Source organism: Trichosurus vulpecula, chromosome 6 (genome assembly GCF_011100635.1).
Source record: "Trichosurus vulpecula isolate mTriVul1 chromosome 6, mTriVul1.pri, whole genome shotgun sequence".
In the NCBI taxonomy this organism is placed as follows: domain Eukaryota; kingdom Metazoa; phylum Chordata; class Mammalia; order Diprotodontia; family Phalangeridae; genus Trichosurus; species Trichosurus vulpecula.
Window position 1 is genome coordinate 7,026,676 of NC_050578.1, and position 19,668 is coordinate 7,046,343.

The 19,668-nt window shown below is 37.3% G+C and overlaps 1 protein-coding gene across 5 annotated transcripts in view; it reads left to right on the forward strand.

The window, feature by feature from the left end:
- PALLD (palladin, cytoskeletal associated protein) overlaps positions 1 to 19,668 on the forward strand; it is a 593,228-nt gene that overhangs the window by 294,404 nt on the left and 279,156 nt on the right. For 4 of the 5 annotated variants that reach the window (XM_036763236.1, XM_036763233.1, XM_036763235.1 and 1 more), the window contains exons 4-8: positions 179 to 245; positions 3,238 to 3,343; positions 6,370 to 6,444; positions 10,231 to 10,372; positions 11,273 to 11,296. The exons of the other annotated variant lie outside the window; for it this stretch is intronic. In XM_036763236.1, coding sequence (XP_036619131.1) covers positions 179 to 245; positions 3,238 to 3,343; positions 6,370 to 6,444; positions 10,231 to 10,372; positions 11,273 to 11,296 — 414 coding nt within the window. The remainder of the gene's footprint in view (positions 1 to 178; positions 246 to 3,237; positions 3,344 to 6,369; positions 6,445 to 10,230; positions 10,373 to 11,272; positions 11,297 to 19,668) is intronic. 5 annotated transcript variants of the gene reach the window in all.

Consider the following 19,668-nt stretch of genomic DNA (forward strand, 5'->3'; position numbering starts at 1 on the left):
CCTCAGTTTCTTCATCTATAAAATGGGGAAAATAATCGTACTTATCTCCCAAGGTTGTTCTGAAGCTCAAATAAGCTCCTTGTAAATTCCTTTCTGTACCTTAAACACTATATAAATGCTATTGTTTATTATTATTATCATTATTATTAAGAGGCATTTTTCTAAATTTTTCTTCCAGGAGCCAGTTCATCTGATTCTGATAGTGAAAGTTTAGTTCTCAAATCAAAAGCTGGAAATATGCCACAGTAAGTACCTCCTGACCGCTGCAGCCTCCCCGCCCCCATCATTATTAATTCCATTAGTAAAATGGAGATAATCTCTGGAATCAAAAATGTCAGTCAGTAGACAGGGAGAGATGGAAAACAAGTGACAGAGTAAGGATGACAGAGAGGGCCAAATCTGTTGGAGGAGATGAGACTGAATCTGCCTTTTAGGACCTCTTGTGTTCAAGCATTTTAATCCCTCCAGCTTACAACGTCTTCTACCCTTCAAAAACTATACTTTTGTTCATATTTATTTTACATATATTTACATGTCATATATGTACATATACAATATATAACTTAATGAATGCTTCTTTTATATGAAATGTTTAATGTATTTTTTTCAAATTACATGTAAAAACAATTTGTAACTTTCATTTTTTTTAAATCTTGAGTTCCAAATCTTCTCTCTTCCTTCCCTCTCCGCTCCTTGAGACAGCAAGCAATTAGACATAGATTATACATGTGTATCGTGCCAAACATATTTCCATATCAGCCACATTGCGAAAGAAAATACAGACAAAAAAACAAGAAAAATAAAGAAAATTTTTAAAGTGCAGTTTCCATCTGCACTCAGACTTAATCAGTCCTTTCTCTGGAGGCATATAGCATTTTTCATCTTCTGTCCTTTGGAACTGTCTTGGATTATTGTATGGCTGAGAATAGCTAAATTATTCACAATCAATCATCGTACAATATTGCTTTTACTGTATCCTTGTTCTGCTCCCCTCACTCAGCATCAGTTCATACAAGTCTTTCCAGGTTATTATGAAGTCCGTCTGCTCCTCATTTCTTATAGCACAATAGTATTCCATCATAATCATATACCACAACTTGTTTGACCATTTCCCTAATTGATGGGCAGCCCCTCAATTTCCAATTCTTAGCCACCACAAAAATAGCTACTATAAATATTTTTGTACAAATTGGTCCTTTTCACTTTTCTTTGACCTCTTTTTGGATGCAAACCCAGTGGTGGTATTTGCCCTCCAGAATGGTTGGATCAGTTTTTCTACATTCCCTTGTTGTTTGCCTTTTCTGTCATATTAGCCAATCTGATAGGTGTGGAATTGTACCTCAGAGTTGTTATAATTTGCATTTCTCTAATCGATAGTGATTTAGAGTATTTTTTCTTATGATTATAGATACCTTTGATTTCTTCTTCTAAAAACTGCCTATTTCTTTTGACCATTTATCCCTTGAGGAATGACTCATATTCTTATAAATTTGACTCAATTCTCTATACATTTGAGAAATGAGGCCTTTATCAGAGAAACTTGCTACTAAAAAATTTCCTAGTTTTCTGCTTTGCTTCATCTTGGCTGCATTGGTCGTGTTTGTGCAAAAACTTTTTAAATTTAATGTCATTAAAATTATCCATTTTACATCCTGTAATGTTCTCTTTCTCGTTTGGTTTTAAATTCTTCCCTTACCTATAGATTTGACAGGTAAACTATTCCATGTTCCCCTAATTAATTGGCTTATGCTATCACTCTAAATCATAAACTAATTCTGACCTTATGTTGATATATGGTGTGAGATATTAGTCTATACCTAGTTTCTTCCAAAGTGCTTTCCAATTTTCCCAGCAATTTCTGTCAGATAGAGAGTTCTTATGCCAAAAGCTTGGATCTTTGCATTTATCAAACACTACTATGTATTGTATACCTAATCTAGTCCACTGAGTCCACCACTCTATTTCTTAGCCAGTACCAGATTGTTTTGATGATAACTGTTTTACAATGCAGTAAGAGATCTGGTACTGCTAGGCAACCTTTCTTCACATTTTTTTATTGATTCTCTTGGTATTCTTGACCTTTTATTCTTCAATTAATGCTTCTTGATTGATAGATATACTACATAGAAAAATAGATAGAAAAATAGTCATTGAACCTGAAGTGAGTTTTCAAGAAGGTAAGAGGTAATAGTTTGTCTTTAGAGGGACCAAGTCAAGTGTATCATGTATTAAAACCATTTCAAAGATAGTACTATATAAATAGATATAGATTGCCATTGAAGTCTCTAGCTGTTTCATTTAAGGAGGTGACAGAAGAAAGAAGGAAACCATAAGAAGATCTGCATAAAAAGCATTGCATTATCCAGAGTTTGTTCAAATAAAAACTTGAAGCTATCGATGAAGAAGCAACCAATGTCTCCATTTCCTAGCTTTAATAAAGAGGGACAACATAATATAAAGTGCTGGACCTTGAGCCAGGAAGACCAGCCTTCAAATCCTGTCTCAGATACTTCCTATCAGTGTGGCATTTGGCAAGTCATTTACCATCTCTGAGTTTCAATTTCTTCATTTGTCAAATTAAAATAATATACCTCAACTGCCTACCTCACTGGGTACTTGTGAGGATCAAACAAAATAACTTACATAAACTGTTTTATAAATTTTAAAGTACTATATAAATATCAGTTATTCTTTTATGAGGAAAAAAAGATAAGTGTTCGAAAATAGTCATCTTTACAAAATTAGCAGTTGGAACAATGACCAGCTGTTGGAAGATTTGAAGAACAAACCAAAACTTTGAGACCCAAACTTAATGATTCCAAAAATTTGCTAACTGATGGAGACTGGAATTCTGCCAGGTGTTTTCTTATCCTCTGGGATTTGTAAGTCAAATAACTCTTCTTTTGAGAATGGCTGAGTTGTTTGTATACTCCTCCCTACTATATCTCTTGTGCTAGAAGTTTACAATAATCCATTCAAACTTTATACCAAGAATTGAAATTTGATTAAAATTTCATTACATTTTATTAAATTATTTTATTATCAAATTTTATTACATTATTAAAATTTGACTGGCAGACTCCCATTGCTGAGGTACATTTGATCTTCAGTGTATAAATTGAAATTTAAGCTCATCCTACTATATCACCAACAAAGATAAGTTAGGAAAAAACATGTTTTGATGCAATGAATCCTTGCAAAATTTATCACTGACAGTTTATTTTCTCTTATTTCCAGAGCCCAAAAGAAAACATCCTCCGTTTCCTTAACAATAGGATCATCTTCCCCAAAGACTGGAGTGACTACAGCTGTAATTCAGCCTATCTCTGTTCCTGTTCAGCAGGTATATCTAGTGTATCAGGCATATCAGCAAGTGTAACCACACCTTACCAGCAATATAACTTATTATATTAGTTGTAATATGTATGTGTGTGTACATATAGTTATATATAGTTATAACTAGTCCATTAATATACTATGATGGTCATTCTGATGTTCTATTTAAGATATACTGGTATTTAATAACTATTAACATACTTAGAGATATATCCTTAACCTGCTTACTGTCTAAGTGGAAATAAGACTGAAGCAAAATAAACATACCCTGAATATGAAATACCTAACACAATGAATAGCAACAATAAGCAAAATGGAAATTATGTTCCTTCCTTTCAGCCCATTTAATTCCTAAACATATTACCCATTAGACATTTTCTCCATTGGGAGCTCCTCTTCTCAACCAGCAGATATCTGAAAAACCGGAATCCATTCCTAAACAAACAATTTCACAGATTACATAAAGCATTTAGTTGAATCTTACAAATAGGAATCCCAAAAGTATAAGTACAAATGACCATTTTTGCCATCCTCCACAAGGAGCCACACAAGTAGTAAAATAAGTAAAATTAGCAATCAATAGTTTCTCCTTGCATGAACTTGTACACTTTTACCGGAGGTATAACTAGGATGAAGCCATTAGGATTTTGACTCAAGATTGTAATATCCGGGAGGATATATTTTCTTCAAGTCAACTAGACCTGTACTGAGATCACTGTTCCCACATCACTCTAGTCTTCCATAAACCTGCTTCAAGTATTCTGACATTGTTCTCTTACCCCAGCATAGTCCAGATGCTTCTCTCCTGGGGACTTGCCTTCCTGATTGTGCCTATGTGAGGGCTGCTTTCTCTTCAGTACAACTTCAAACACTGTTGGTTTTTCCCCCATCTCACCACCCCTCCTCTTATCTAATACCCCACCTCCTTCACTCTCACTTCCCACCCTCCTTGCCCTGAGTACCATGATGAATATTCCTTTTAAATATGATCTAACATTTCTTACAAAGGGTCTCTCTTCATTTTCTTAAGCTGTAAAGTCATCCCTAATCATGGACTTGTCTATAAAAGACAGGATTATATCCATGCAGGGCATTATCATTTGAGAACTCATAAGGTGCTTGGTGGCTATATTCTATGATATTTGAGATTTGCAGATCACAGGGTACACACATACTTTCTTTCACAAGCTTCAAATCTATATGTACATTTGGGTTTACTAGCATGGGGTCAAAAATTCATTTACCAATTAATTTGTTGATTAAGAAGCAGATGCAAAATAGAAGTTACCCCCAAACTCCCACAGAGAAATCGCTATGGGGCATTGGAAAAAGCCCTGAAGTTAGAGTCATGGGACCTGAGTTCACTTCCCAGCTCTCCTATTTATGAGCAATATGACCTTGGACAAGTTATTAATCGCTATGTACCTTGGTTTTGTTATTTGTAAAAGTAGGATTTGGACTAGATGGCCTCTGATGTCCTTTCCAGCTCTAGATTTCTGATCCTGTGATTCTTCAGAATTTTAATCCAGTCTTAAATCTGTTACAGCTAATGTCCAATATAATAATCTGCCCTCCATCTAGACCTGTGATTTCATCAGTGTGGGAAATCCTTGTGAGGAAACTCTCTACCATTGTAGATTAGCAGCTAACTGCTCTGCAGCTTGGAGTCTTAGTGAATTGTCTGTTGTGCCAAATAATAATAATAATTGTTGCTGTTATTGGCATTTAACACTTTAAAGTTTCCAATGCATTTTGTGTGTATTAGATCCTCACAACATTCTCTCGAACTAGATACTATTATTTTCACTACTTTGCAGATGAAGAATCAAAGTCCCTAAGAGGTTAAGAGACTTGTCTAAGGTTGTATAGCATGTCCCAAAAGTATCAGTGCAGTTGTGAATAGCAATACTATCTTCCTTCCATCCTCCCTTCATCCCTCCCTCCCTTCCTTCCTTCATGCTTTCTCTCTTCTTTCCTTCCCCCTTCATCTTTTTCTTCCTTCTTTCTTCCATCCCTTCATTTCTCCCTCTTTTCCTAATTTTCTCTCCTCTTTCCTTCCTTCCTTCCTTTCTTCCTTCCTTCCTTCCTTCCTTCCTTCCTTCCTTCCTTCCTTCCTTCCTTTTTCTCCCTCTTGTCATCCCTCCCTTTCCTCCTTCCTTACTTCCTTCCTCCCTTCTCGAAAATCTTAGTGCAGTTGGAAGCTTTAAAACTTGGAATTGCACTAAGACTTTTGAGACACCCTCTGTAGGGTCTGAGGCAGGAGTCTAGCCCAGGCTGTCCTGACTCCTAAATCAAAACACTCTTTCTTTCAACATCTTGCCTCACCACTCCACTGAATCTGTCGACTTCACCTATGTGATTCTCTGATGCATTTAGCTGCGTAACCTAAGTAACTTGTACGCAAATAAAGTTTAGGAAGACATATCCCGAATCTAAATTCTGAGAAAGCTAGGCTAATGTGAAATACATAGTAGTTTCTGATCTTTTCAACAAATTCAGAAATCTACCATTTTTCCTTGTGGGGATTGCCACTCAGTGGGATTTGCAATACTTCCTTTTCTTGAGCCCTCCATTGCCTGCCTCTAATATTGGCTAGCAATGACAGTGAATATTACATTTCAGATCATCATTAATGATAAGGTAATTAATTCTCCTTTCTAATGCTAATGTGATGAACTTGATTATTTTTAATAACCAGCTTCAGACCCTATTTGAATATATATGCACATAGAATATCATACATTTGAGAACTGTGGAAATAAAATTCTTGCACGGTCCCAGACAAAGAATCCTTTTGGAAATAGCTTTTAAACAATTCCCCCAAGGAGAAATATTTTACTATAAATATCATCTCGATTATTAGCGTGTAACAGATATGCAATAGGGAAAAGGTACTAGATTTGGATTCTTGAAGCAGCTCAGGAGCATTGGCTATAGCAGAGGTTTCTTTCAGAGGGCTAGATTGCCTGAAGAAAGCATTGCCCCTCCTCTCCCCCTAGCCCTCATTCTCAACCATATGTTTTGATTTTTCAGGTTCAAAGTCCCACTTCATATCTCTGCCTACTAGATGGAGCCAATTCTGCATACACTCCTCCCATTTTTACAAAGGTTTGAAATCTGCTATGCTCATTCTATGTGTTTGTTTTTGTCCCTGGTACAAGTTGGATATAGGATGACGCAAAATAAACAGCTCTATAGTATCTTAGTAGGACATTGCTTGATGTATGTGCTAATGACCCTTTTGTAGCCAAGTCAACCAGTATTTACTGAGCACTTATTATGTATCCAGAACTCTGCCAAGTATTGTAGAAGTGTAAGGAAGAAGAAGCAGCAGCCATGGAAGTATTTCCCATATAATTGGGGGGAAATAAGACATATGGAGAAAAATACATACGAAGAATAATGAGAGACCAAAGGATTTGGAACTGGAAGGAACCTCAGAAACCTAGCACAACCCCCTCATATACAGATGAGGAAATTGAGGCCAAACACAGTTATCTGATACGTGCTCAGTCACACAGGTAGTATAAAACAAGAGAAGATTCAAACCAATCTAGGGCTTGTAGCTCCAAATCCAGGGCTATTTCCTCTAAGACACTGCCCGTGAATTATGTGGCAAATTGTTTGGCACAGACTACAAGTACAAAAAGAATTTTAGAGAACTGGCTATTGGTTAAAGAAACCAGCTTCCTGTCTTTAAACAAAAATCAAGAAGGCAAAACAACTCCCAAGGAAGAGAATAATTATCTCTGATCAATCAAGAAACTGTGCATGCTAGTAGATTCTGAGTCAGTTCTGTGGTTTCCCAGTCCACCAGAGGGCTTCAGAATCAGTCTGGTAAGATTGACTCTTGGTCCTATACTAAATTCTTCCTGGGTTTACAAGCCTTACCAACTATCTTCATGCATTTGACTATGGCTTATGCCAGGAAGAAAAACCATTTCCCTTACCAAGGAGTCAAGTTGTTAACCAATATTTTGACTGCCTCAATGCCTTAGAATCTGGGGTGAATGCATCCATGGTTTATGGAATTTGTGCCTCTCTAATGAAACATCTCCTAAGCTAAATTAATATCTGTCTTCTTAAAATGATCTCAAAAGATTATTTAATGCCTCAAAAGATGCAAAAATTAAAATTATTTAGCTCTTACATAAAATCTATCCTAGATTTAGGGTTGTAGAGTCCATCTAACCCAACCCTCTCATTTTACAGATGAGAAATGTTAAGGGATAAAAGATAGCAAGTAGAAGAGTAGGGACATGAACCCAGGAGCTCTGACTCCAGAAACAGTAGCATTCTTTCCACCACACCATGATGCCTCCCACTCAACAAACTGATACTCCGAGACCCATGAGCAACACTTACCCAAAACGATCCCTTGAAGCCACCCTTCTAGGGAACCTGTCCCCCTGACATAAAATTGAATGAAACCGAGAGGTTCCCCATAAGAAAGAGAATGTGTTACCACAAGTTGAAAGATAGAAATGGTAGAGATTATAGAGACGAGGAGCAGGAAGACAACAGATGCAATCAGTCAGCTTAACAGTAAGTCCATGGCCAGCTTCTAAAAGGAAAACAAGCTGAAACTTCAAGACCAGTATTTCTAAACTGGCCCTATACTGAAAAGTTGTTAGAAGAGAGAACAATCCACCTAGGTGATAAAATCTGTGAAAAAATAGTGCAGCTCTCAGAAGTTTGATTCCTGGATGGCTATCCTTGGGTGTCTCTGTTACTTTGTTTGTATATATTTCTGGGCAAAGTCTATGCTATCAATTGTTGTAAGTCTTAAGGAATAACATATATTGAAAGTCTGGGCAATGACAACCTTGTCACAATGTTGTTTGACAGCTTCATAATTGACAGATCTGAGTCCTCTGTAATGCTGTTCCAGAGGTTGCAAGACTGTGATAGTCAGAAGTTATGGAAATTTTATATAAATACACTTTTGTGAATAACCAGAAATGGTGAATAAGAATGCATTATTTCATTTAGAAGTCTCACAAATGGATCCACATTTCCAAAGATTTTACCAGTCTTTCCTCACTGCCACCACACACCCTTTTCTGGGTTTAGCATTCCAGAGCACAGTGTTCAAAGGTTCTTCCTAGAAGGCTTACAGACCTAGAGAGGCCATTTGTCAAATGGTTCCTTTTTCCTGAATGTAAATAAGAGTGCAACTCTTAATACAAAGTCTTCCAGTTAGTCTGTATACAATATCTTTCCCCAAAATTATTGCTTACCTCTTAGTGACTCCTCATATTTCAGTGACATTTATCAGGTACAGTATCCATTTGTCCAGTTTAAGTAATGAAACTAATACCATTTACATTTAGTTTAAGTAGGCTCCAATGTATGCACTAAGAGTTTCAGATTTCCCTTGTTAGCCAATCTTAGATAAGTAAGGGGAAAGGGTGTATTTTTTTGCACCTTTGTATTTTTGATATCACATGCAAAAGATCTACCTCTTCTGTTATACCTTCAGAACTAACTTCCTTTCTTATCTAAGTAAGATTTACTTAAACATCTTTATGGTGGTCCCACAATTCAGTGCCTTACTAAAACCTGGAAAACAAAACTATACCAAATTACCCTCTTCCTCAAGAAGCCTGGACCTTGGAGGTAGAGAATTGTTCTTGTTAGAAACTAAACTGACTTCTCCATTGTATAAACTTTAAATTTTGTTTTTGTGGGAATCTGTGTTAACTCTGAATGCAGTCTTTATAGAAAGAGGTTTATATTCTAGTTGCCTAGTGATTTGAGGAGCAATAGGGTAAGAGAAGAATAATTAGAAAGATAAGGATTGAATCAATAAATGTGTGTTTTGCAAAATGCAGTGAAAATTATAAATACAATTTTTTCATAGTTTATGGTATTCAAAAACCATTTGAGAAAGCAGTTTACCAATGTAATGAAATTGGTCTTTAGAAAAATCTGATGATCTTCTGGTTTAACTTCCACTTGACTCACCAGTTATTATTTTGTTACCTAATTTTTTATTTTTCTGTATTATAATTGCTTCTTTTCTTCTGTTTAATTGAGGAAGGAAAGGACAAGAGTTTGATTGGAAGCATTTTCTTTTTTAAATTTATTTATTTATTTTTAGTTTACCACACACGGTTCTACATAATTTTGAGTTCCAGATTTTCTCCCCTCCCTCCCCCCTTCCTCCCCAAGACGACATGGAATCTCATATAACTATCACGTATAACTTCTCATTGAATTAATTTATACACTAGTCAAGTTGTGGAGAAGATTTATGACCAATGGAATGAATCATGAGAAAGAAGAAACAGAACCAAAACAAAAACAACCCAAAAACAAAAACAAAAGAGAAGCAAAAAAGGCGAGCATGTAGTGCGCCTCGATCTGTATTCAAACTTCACAGTTCTTTCTCTGGATGAAGATAGCATTCTCCATCGTGAGTCCCCTGGAGTTGTCCTTGCACCTTAGGTTGCTGAGAAGAGCGAAGTATGTCAGGGTTGGTCCTCACAGAATCCATATATCTGTGGCTGTGCACAACATTCTCCTGGCTCTGCTCCGCTCACTCAGCATTATGTCGTGTAGGTTTTTCCAGGTTGTTACGAAGTCTGCATCATCCCCATTTCTTATGGCACAATAGTATTCCATCACCTTCATATACCACAGCTTGTTCAGCCATTCCCCAATTGATGGGCATCCCTTTGATTTCCAATTCTTGGCTACCACAAAAAGAGCCACTATAAATATCCTTGTACATATGGGTCCTTTTCCCGCTTGTGTGATTTCTTTGGGATACAACCCTAGAAGTGGTATTGCTGGGTCAAAGGGTATGAACATTTTTATAGCCCTTTGGGCATAGTTCCAAATTGCTCTCCAAAATGGCTGGATCAGGGAAGCATTTTCTTAAAATTTCAGGAACTTCAAAATGTAACAGCCTCAGAGGGACAAGTAGTTGTCCTGGAGTGCCGAGTCAGAGGAGCACCTCCATTGCAAGTCACATGGTTTCGGGAAGGCATTGAAATTCAGGACTCTCCAGACTTTCGGATTTTACAGAAAAGTAAGTGAAAAGGAACTACCTCAGGCACATGAGAGATTAAGTGATATAGGTGCCATAGCTAGTAAAAGTCAGGGGCAGGATTCATACATATGTGTCTGAGTCAACCAACATTTGTGAAGCATCTATTCTGTGCCAGGAACTATGTGCTGTGTGTGTGTGCATGTGCATGTGAATTTGTGCACAAATACATGCATGTGTAGGTGTGCTCGTGTGTGCTGTGTGCATGTGTGTGCATTGTGTACATGTGTGTTGCATGCATTCATGTGCATATACATGGATGTGCATTGTGTGAATACATGTGTAGAAAAACTAGTCTCAGAGTCATGAAGACCTGGGTTCAAGTTCTGCCTCTGACCATGTGAACCTAACAATCTCTCCATGCCCTCAAGAATCTCTCAGTATATGAATTCTTAACCTGAAGGTCCATGGACCCCAAGGCATCTGTGGTTAGATTTGAGCAGGCTTGTGAACATGGATGGGGAAATATTTTGATAACTATTTTTGATATAATTAGTGTCCTTTGTAATTGTATGTATTTTATTTTATGCATTTAAAAACATTATTCAAAAACAGGAGTTCATAGGCTTCACCAGACTACTTAGGGGTCTATGACACACAAAAGGTTAAGAACAGGTGCTCTAAATATATTAGTTGCAGAACAATCACTGATCTGCATCTTCTTCTCTGAGATAGAGAGAGAGAGAGAGAGAGAGAGAGAGAGAGAGAGAGAGAGAGAGAAGGAAGGAAGGAAGGAAGGAAGGAAGGAATAGGAGAAAACAAAGAAAGAGAAAGACATTTTGAGCAGTGTAAAAGTAATCAAAAGGATGGGGGTGCTTAATATAAATGTAACCTATTCTAATAGTTTTTCTTCTCTTTCTTTTTCCCTGATGTGGCAAGCAGAACCTCGATCCACAGTTGAGCCTGGTAAGAAACAGTTTTCTTAAATTGTCTTTCCACATTCAATAGTTCTTTGTATCTGTACTGAAGACATAAGAACAGTGTTTTTACTACACATAAGTAATGTGAAACCCCTTAAAGATAATCTTGTTATCATGGGGTTTGTAGACTGTGTTTTACATCAACTGTGTTATTGGTTTAAAAAAAAGTCCCATTTGGACGAGGGGGAAGGGTCCAGCAGCTTAACAGTATTAAAATTTTTAAAATAATAATAATAATCGAGGGGCAGCTAGGTGGCGCAGTCAGTAGAGCACCGGCCCTGGAATCAGGAGGACCTGAGTTCAAGTCCGGCCTCAAACACTTGACACATGTACTAGCTGTGTGACCTTGGGCAAGTCACTTAACCCCAACTGCCCTGCCAAAAAGCAAAAAAAAAAAAAATAATAATAATAATAATCTTTGTATTTAGAAAACTAGTTAAACTAATGTTAAAAAACAATCCTCCTAAAATTCCTGTGCAAAAATTCTATTACACAGTTAAACCACTAAGTGCTAGTCTTTCCATCCCAGTTATGTTTCTCAAATGTAAGCAGAGTTGGTATGCCCAGCCTGTGTGTTCTCAGTACGTATTTCCATAAACTCTTACCATTCCACAATTATGAAAAAGCCTTCTTACCCCAGGATTCTCTTTGAAACCTTAGGTCATTGGACCTCATTAGAGATCTAGAGTATCTGTCTCACTGCATTTAGTTCAAAAGCTTAGGCATCCAATGCCTAACCCACAACAGATCACATAATTATCCCCTAGGGATAAAAAAAAGTCTCCAAAAGTGTGGGAAGATTTTACCTAAAGGTTCCAAGAGTATGTAGTTCTCAAATGCATGTCATTTTTGCCTTGTTCCTTTCCATCCTCACTTTCTTAACTTCACCCCCTCCTCAGCAAAGTCACCGTGTGTGAGTGTGTGTGTGTGTGTATGTGTGTGTGTGTGTCTGTGTGTGTGAAGGGGAAAAGCTGTTGTTTTTCCACAGCTGTCTCTTTATCTTGTTCTCTTTCTCAAACTTCAAGGTTTATTATACAAAATAGCAGTTCAGGTGCATTGTTACAGTAGGTGCCTGAAATGTTAACATCTTAGCATTGTAGTTTTTTTTTAAATCACAGCCTCCGTTGATCAGAAGGTAAACATTAATGCATGCTAAATAATGGCCTTAGGAAAAAGCTGGAATTGATCCATTTTCTTGTCCCAAAACCCAACTAGAGCATGTCTTCGCACTATGTGTCAGTCACCACATCAGGTGCTGCTGCTACTTTATGAAAGTGTATAAATATGCAGAACTTCAAATTGTGGCATTGCAAAACACTGTTTTCTACTATATGGAATTAATTGCTGGGGAACTATCTACTCCATGATCCATGATCTAATGTAGAAATCCTACAAGGAGTGAAGTTATATAGGCATCTTTATATATAAAGGTTGTAATGGCTTTTAAATGAACTCTTAAAGTTTGATAAATTCCAGAGCAGAAGCCAAATATCCCCATTGCTCCCCAGGGGATTATTTTAATGAGGAAGGGGAAGGAGAGAGAATTAGCCAGAACTTTATGTCCTTTTGTTGTCTATGTATAAAAAAAAGTAAAATGTTTGGCCTGAGAGAACTGCTACTGGAACTAATTAAGCCAACTCTTGATACTGTTTTTAGATTCTTAACAGAGCCATGTGTTCACTTTGTTTCATAAAATTATTATCCTTTGTAGCCATATCTGCTTTGTAGGTGTTCTAGGAACAATTGTTGATGATGTATGAACTTGGCTCAAAAATTTCAGAGCAGTTGGTAAGCTCAAATTACTCATTTAAAATTCAAACCTTGGTTTCAATAGATGTGATTGTTTTGAAATAAAAACAATCTGAAAACTGGGTAAGAAATAGTAGATTTAGGAGAGAAGAGCGAAATGCCCTGACAATAAGTAATGATGCTGGATAGTACAGTTATATAAATCTGGGACTGATTGCACAACTAGACTCAAAGAATCATGATCAATAGGGATTTGTGAGGTTTCAGTGGAGTGACACAATGCTGTGTCCTTCTAATCAACAAGTCTTTATTAAGTGCCTACTGTGTGCCAAGAATTGTGATACAATTACATACAACCAATTTCTACTTGCAAGCTGACATTCAAATGTGATTAATCCCTTTCCTTTTAACATTTTGATCAGTGACTTAGATGAAGATAGAAATGGCATAGGTTTTTCAGACTTGTGAATGATGTCAAATAGAGCAGTACATGTAATATATCAGATTACAAAATTGGACTGCAAAAAAAATACTGACAGAATGATGGACTGAATCCAATGAGATGACATTAATACAGATAAACATAATTGTATGCTTAGATTCAAAAAATGAATGCAAAAGTTTAAGATGGGGAAAGCATGACTAGATAAAAATTCATGTCAAAGAGAAATGGTGATTTTAGTAGACAGGAAGTTCAATGTGAGTCAGAAATGAGACTGAAAATCTGGCAGCCAGAAAGGTTAATGCATTTCTAGGTTGTATCAGCAAAAGAGTAGTATCCACGATGAAGGAAGTTATAGCTCTGATGCCAAGATCAGGCCACATCTGGAGTGTTATGTATGGGTCTGGCTGCCACATTTTAAGTAGGCCATTGATAAGCAAAAGATCGTGCAAAGGAAGGCAACCAGGATAGTGAATGTACTCCAAAACATACCATATAAGGAGCAGCTAAAAAACACTGCTAGAAAACTATACTAGAAAAGAGAAGAATTAAAAGAGACACGGTAACTGTTTTTAAGTTTTTGAAAGACTGCAAGTTTTTGAAAGGTGGAAGAGGGATTAGATACTTGGCCCAAGACACCTCAGAACTAGAAATATTGAGGGATACATTATAAGGAACCAAATTTAGAGTCTAGAGAAGGAAAAATTCCTGTCTATTACAGCTGTCCCAAAATAGAGGGGACTGCCTTAGAAGTAGTGGGTTCTTTTTGACAGAAGGTATTCAAGCAGACCCTTGTCAGGAACGTTGGAGAGGGAATTTTCCATAGAGGTGCAGGGTCAACCAAAAAGCCCCTGAGATCTCTGTCAACTCTAACACTGTATGGCAATTCATAAATGATGATCACAGAGAGAGTTTGACACCAAAAGGGACACCTGCTCGTGTCCACAGTCTTGGATATTCATTTGATGAAGGCTTCCTGAAGCTTCTGGTGCTGAGTTTTGAAAGTGACTCTCTTGATGTGTTTCAGCTCTAAACAGCACAGAAGGTATCAACAGCCTGCCTTTCAGAAACTGCTTCCATATGAGGAACTGCTTTTGGCATGAAGTTACACAATAATGCAGAAAAAGACATATCATGAGAGACTTGCAAGCAATAGCTTTTGAGAAATTTATAAAGTATTTTCTCATGTGTCTCTTATGTCTTCTTTTGTTCTTCTTTTCCACCCCCACTACAATCTTCCAAGTTCCAGCCCTTGACTTTTGTAATGGCCTCCTAACTAGTTCTATGAGTAATCCCTTTCCTTTTCAATCCATCTTTCACCTCACTGACTGAAAAACCTTTTTAGTGTACAACTGATCACGTAATTTCTTTATGCCAAAACTTTCCACTGGTTCCCATTGCCTACTGAAAAAAGTGTAAACTGCTGATTCTAGTATTTAAAACTCTTCAGATTTTGGAGTGTCTAACTCTCCAGCCTCATTGCCTATCATTCTTCTTCATAGACTATGCTCCAGCCAAATGGGATTATTCTCCGTCTACCTTTTTCATGCCATTGTCTTTCATACCTAGAAAAGATTTATTCCCCCACCCACCCAATCTATTTATTAAGTATCCCACTTTTTCTGAAAGGGCCGGCTCTCCCACCTTCTCTTCCTTCTATTTCTCCGACACCTTCCTTACCTCTATTTCTGCCTCAGCCGGAGGTGATCTTTTCCATCTCTAATTTTTCTTTACCTGGGCTTTTCCCTTGAATCTGTCCCTTTCTTCCTATATCCCCCTGATTTGTATTTGTCTTTCCCCGTCTTTGATTTTAAGCTCCTTTATGAACCTTGTCAAGATCCGTATCGTATCTGTCTTTGAATTTCTAGTCAACAAAGTAAAGCCGCTCCAATCTCTTATTTAAGTAGATACGGGATAAATGTTTGTTCACTTGGATTGAATTATTGAATTCTAGATCTCCTTCCCCATATTCTATACTTCCTTAAAGTTTTTTTGTTCTATTTGGTCTGAAAACATTTCTGAGAGAATTATTTCTTTAAACAATTTTCCGTTTAGGTAACAGCAATAATAATCTCTATGAATTAGCAATATTTGGTGCTAGAAATATTTGGGGCATTTTTATGCACACTAAGTATAATTTACAATCAATAAGGACTCACTCTGACTGTACTCATCACCCATATGTAATTTTTTAGCATACTTTTCCAAATTGGTACTCCTTGTTTTACGGTGAATTACTTAATGTTTTTAAAGGTGCTTTTAGAAATAAGGAAGTACAATATTGCATTCAGTGATAAGTATGCCACATCAATCAATTAGCAAACACTTATTAAGAGTCTACTGTGTTCCAGGGCACTAGAGCAGGCACTGGAGATATAAAGACAAAAATGTAATATTCCTTGCCCAATTTAAAGAATTTACATTCTAATGGTAGAGATACCATGTTTACGTAAGAAGAAAATCCATAAGAAGAAAAAAATAAACAAAGGGATGTTGAAATACATTATGTCAAGTGTTACACATGATCTTCAGAATAACCCAGATAGTAATATAAATTTACATTTAAGAAATATCCCCAGCACACTGTCCAAAACTGAAGAAATCTTTTAATACATAGTCGAATGTTTTCTTCCCCTACTCTGTCAATCGAAAACACAAAATAAAGAAGATGTTAATGTGTTTCCTTTATTTAAATCATTTGATAAATATATCTAATGAGGCATTCCATGTTTTAGGGAATAGAATATTGTCTAAATTTAACCAACTAATACATTTCTAAGAATAGGATCCCTTGTAAGTTATAGCCTAGATGCATGGAGAAAAGACTGGCAGGTGGGGAATTAAGAAAGCCTGGGCCAATGTTGTTTTCAAAAACCTAAAATGTCAACAGCTTCAAGAATTACATAAAAGAGTCACTGTTAGTAATATATTATGTTTCTTCATATTCATTCTCTCTCCCCCGCCCCACCTCTCTCCTTCCCCTCCTTCTCTCCCTCTTTCCTTCTCTGTCCTCTCCCTCTCCCCCCCTTCTTTCTCTTTCCCTCCCACCTCCCCTCTCTTTCTCCTCTCCCCTTCCCTCTCCCTGTCTCACTCTCTTCCTCCCTCCACTCTAGTGCACAGATTATTTTAAACTTCTAGTTATTCTAATTATTCCTTGACTGGAATTCACCAGTATCATGATGCAGCTTCTTTAGGTTAACAAATGTGGGTGAAAGAAAGCAACAGCTAAGTTTGTCCCCATGAGCTCATGAAGCCTTGATATGATGTTGAAACAGGTTTTTCTTGTCACTGCTGTATTTTATCTGTCTAATGGATTTTACACTCCCTTCTTGTCTAGACAGAAGTCAGCTTGCATCACAAATCTTTCCAACTGTCTTGTGAATTAATAGCTAGTCAGCTTACTTGAGTCCAATACCTGCTCTGTGCTGCTGCCTTAACATTATAACTTCATACTGATTGAATCCTTCAAAGAACAGTTTGCTGAGGGGGAAGAATAAGGCAACCATCCCACTTGTCAGCTGTTGATGCCTTGGCTATTACTCAGATGTTTGGATACAGCCACAAACAGTATTAAGTTACTAAATTGCCACTGTCTAAGGACATGGAAGAAGAAAAATGTCAAAAATTACTTTTCCTACCTAGCCAGGGAATCATACATGTGCAAGCATAATGTCTCCTGCTTCCAGAGCAGCTCTCTGGAGACCAGCCCTGCTTGCCTTGGACTTTGCTGAGTAGGCTCTACATTTGCAACTACAAAGCAGAAAATAACCCATTCATTTGCGATGGGCAAATTGTACTGAGCAGGCAAATGTCATCGTACCTAATTTGTGTTGTGAAAAGGTAAAGATCACCAGGCACCCTGGTATACCCTAGTGTTGTATCTTGGGTTCACTGGGAAATGTCATGCATTGGAAAGGATATTGACTCTGGAGTTAGAGGACCTAATCAAATGTCACCTCTGACACTAACTCTGTGACTTTGGGCAATTCAAATCCCCTCTCTGGGCCTCAGTTTCCTCATCTGTAAAACACAAGTGTTAGACTAAATGTCTTCTAAGGTCTCTTCCAGTTCTAGATCTATGTTCCTAATACTTGGACCGCTCTAATTTTATTGAATTATGTATCTATCTTCTTTAGACCTAGAAGAGAGAACCCTAAATTTAGAATTGACCTCAGGTTCTATTCCCAACTCTGATACTCAATAACTATGTGACTTTGGGGAAGTCATCTAACCACTTGATGACTTAATACCCTCATTTGTAAAAAGTTGATGATAATACTCCACTACCTACCTCACCGAGCTGATGGAGTGAAAGCACTTTGGGAGCCTCAAAAGCACATGGCAATGTGAGCTGCTATTACTATTGGAATGATGGTACATATTAGCAACTCACAGCAGAGCCCAAATCCCAGGTTTAGCAAAAGGCATAGAAGGAGGATGTAATTATCAAAAATAACTATTGAATAAGAGTTGTTTAGTCATTTCAGTTGTGTCTGACTCTTCATGACCCCATTTTGGGGTTTTCTTGGCAGAGACACTGGAGTGGTTTGCCATTTTCTTCTCCAGCTCATTTTACAGATGATGAACTGAGGCGAACAGGGTAAGTGACTTGCCCAGGGTCACACAGTATCTATCTGAGGCTGGATTAAATTCATAAAGTTGAGTCTTCCTTATCCTAAGCCCAGTGAACTATTATTGACTCACTGTATTCTCTTGAGAATGACAAGAATGAGACCTGCCCTTAAGAAGGAGGCGCCAAGACTTACATATGAGAAAACTAAAGAGTTATACAATTTGTGTGTGTGTGTGTGTGTGTGTGTGTGTGTGTGTGTGACACTACACTAGAAAGAACACTCGATTTGGAATAAGGGAACCTAAGCTCAAATCCCACCTCTGCCATTTACTGCCTATGTGATGTTAGGCAAATTATTTAGCCTCTTGGGTCTTAGTTTCATTATTTGTCACATGTGAGAGTGAACTTAATGACCTCTAAACTCAAAATCTGTGATGCTACACAATAAAGATAATAAAATGATAAATGTAATATGAAGTACCCAGAATGTTTGGCACACAACATAAGTGCCAAGATTAGCCAAGAGGAGTGGGGATCAAGCTATTCTAGATTTGATGAAGATACCTCCTGGACAAAGCAGAACTGTAGGAGGTTAGAGGCAGAAAGGCCCTTAGAGATCACTTAGTCCATTTTACACGTAAAGAAAGAGGTTCAGAGAAAGAAAATGACGGTACAGCGTCTGACCAATAATATGGGGTAGGGCCAGGACTAGAAACTGAACTTTCCAACTACTGGCACTGCCTCTTTCATTATAATTGGACTTAGTAGGCTTTGGAGAGGCATGTGGAAAGGAACCAGATGGAAAGAAAAAAGATGAATGTGGGAAGGAGCATGAAATGTACAGCATGCTTTCCATACAATCTTTTAATTAGTGTGGCATACAGGATAGGGCACTAGACTTGGAGTTAGGAAGCCCAAAGTTCAAATCCTGGCCCAAACACTTATTAGCTGCGTAACCTAGTTTAGCATCATTAATCCTTGCCTTCTGAAAGTAATCTCTATTTACTAATCATGGTTCCCACTAAGATGTAGGAAGCCTCAAGTCACAACAGGATTACAGGTACCTAGTCTGCAGGGTGATTGTAAGGGAAGTATTTTACAAATCCTAAAGTGCTGAAGAAATCAGAGGTAATAGTAGTGTTTTAAGTAGGTTTTTTTTTTTGAATATAGATTTATTCAGTGAACCTATTTTTGAAAGGATCACTGGAGTAAAAAATGTTTTTAAAAGTTAGTCTTCATTTGCAAAGAATACACCTAAACTATCCCTTAAAAACTCTACAGGAAAGAATACATGTTTTGAGATGGAAAGTCTAAATCAGGGGTTCTTAACCTTTGTTGTGTCATGGATCTCTTTGGCAGTCTGGCAAAACCTCAGAATAATGATGTTTTTTTTAAACCCTCATAAGTAAAGAAAATGCTGAATTTCAGTTGGAGATGGTGAAAATAAAGGTGTAGAGATTTTTGTTATGAAAGTTCATAAACCTTCCTGGAAATTATCCTCAGACCCTCCAGTGGTATATGCACCTCAAGTTAAAAACTACTGTTCCAGTAGATATTTTCAAGAAAAAGCAAAATGAAACCAGTGTATCTGATC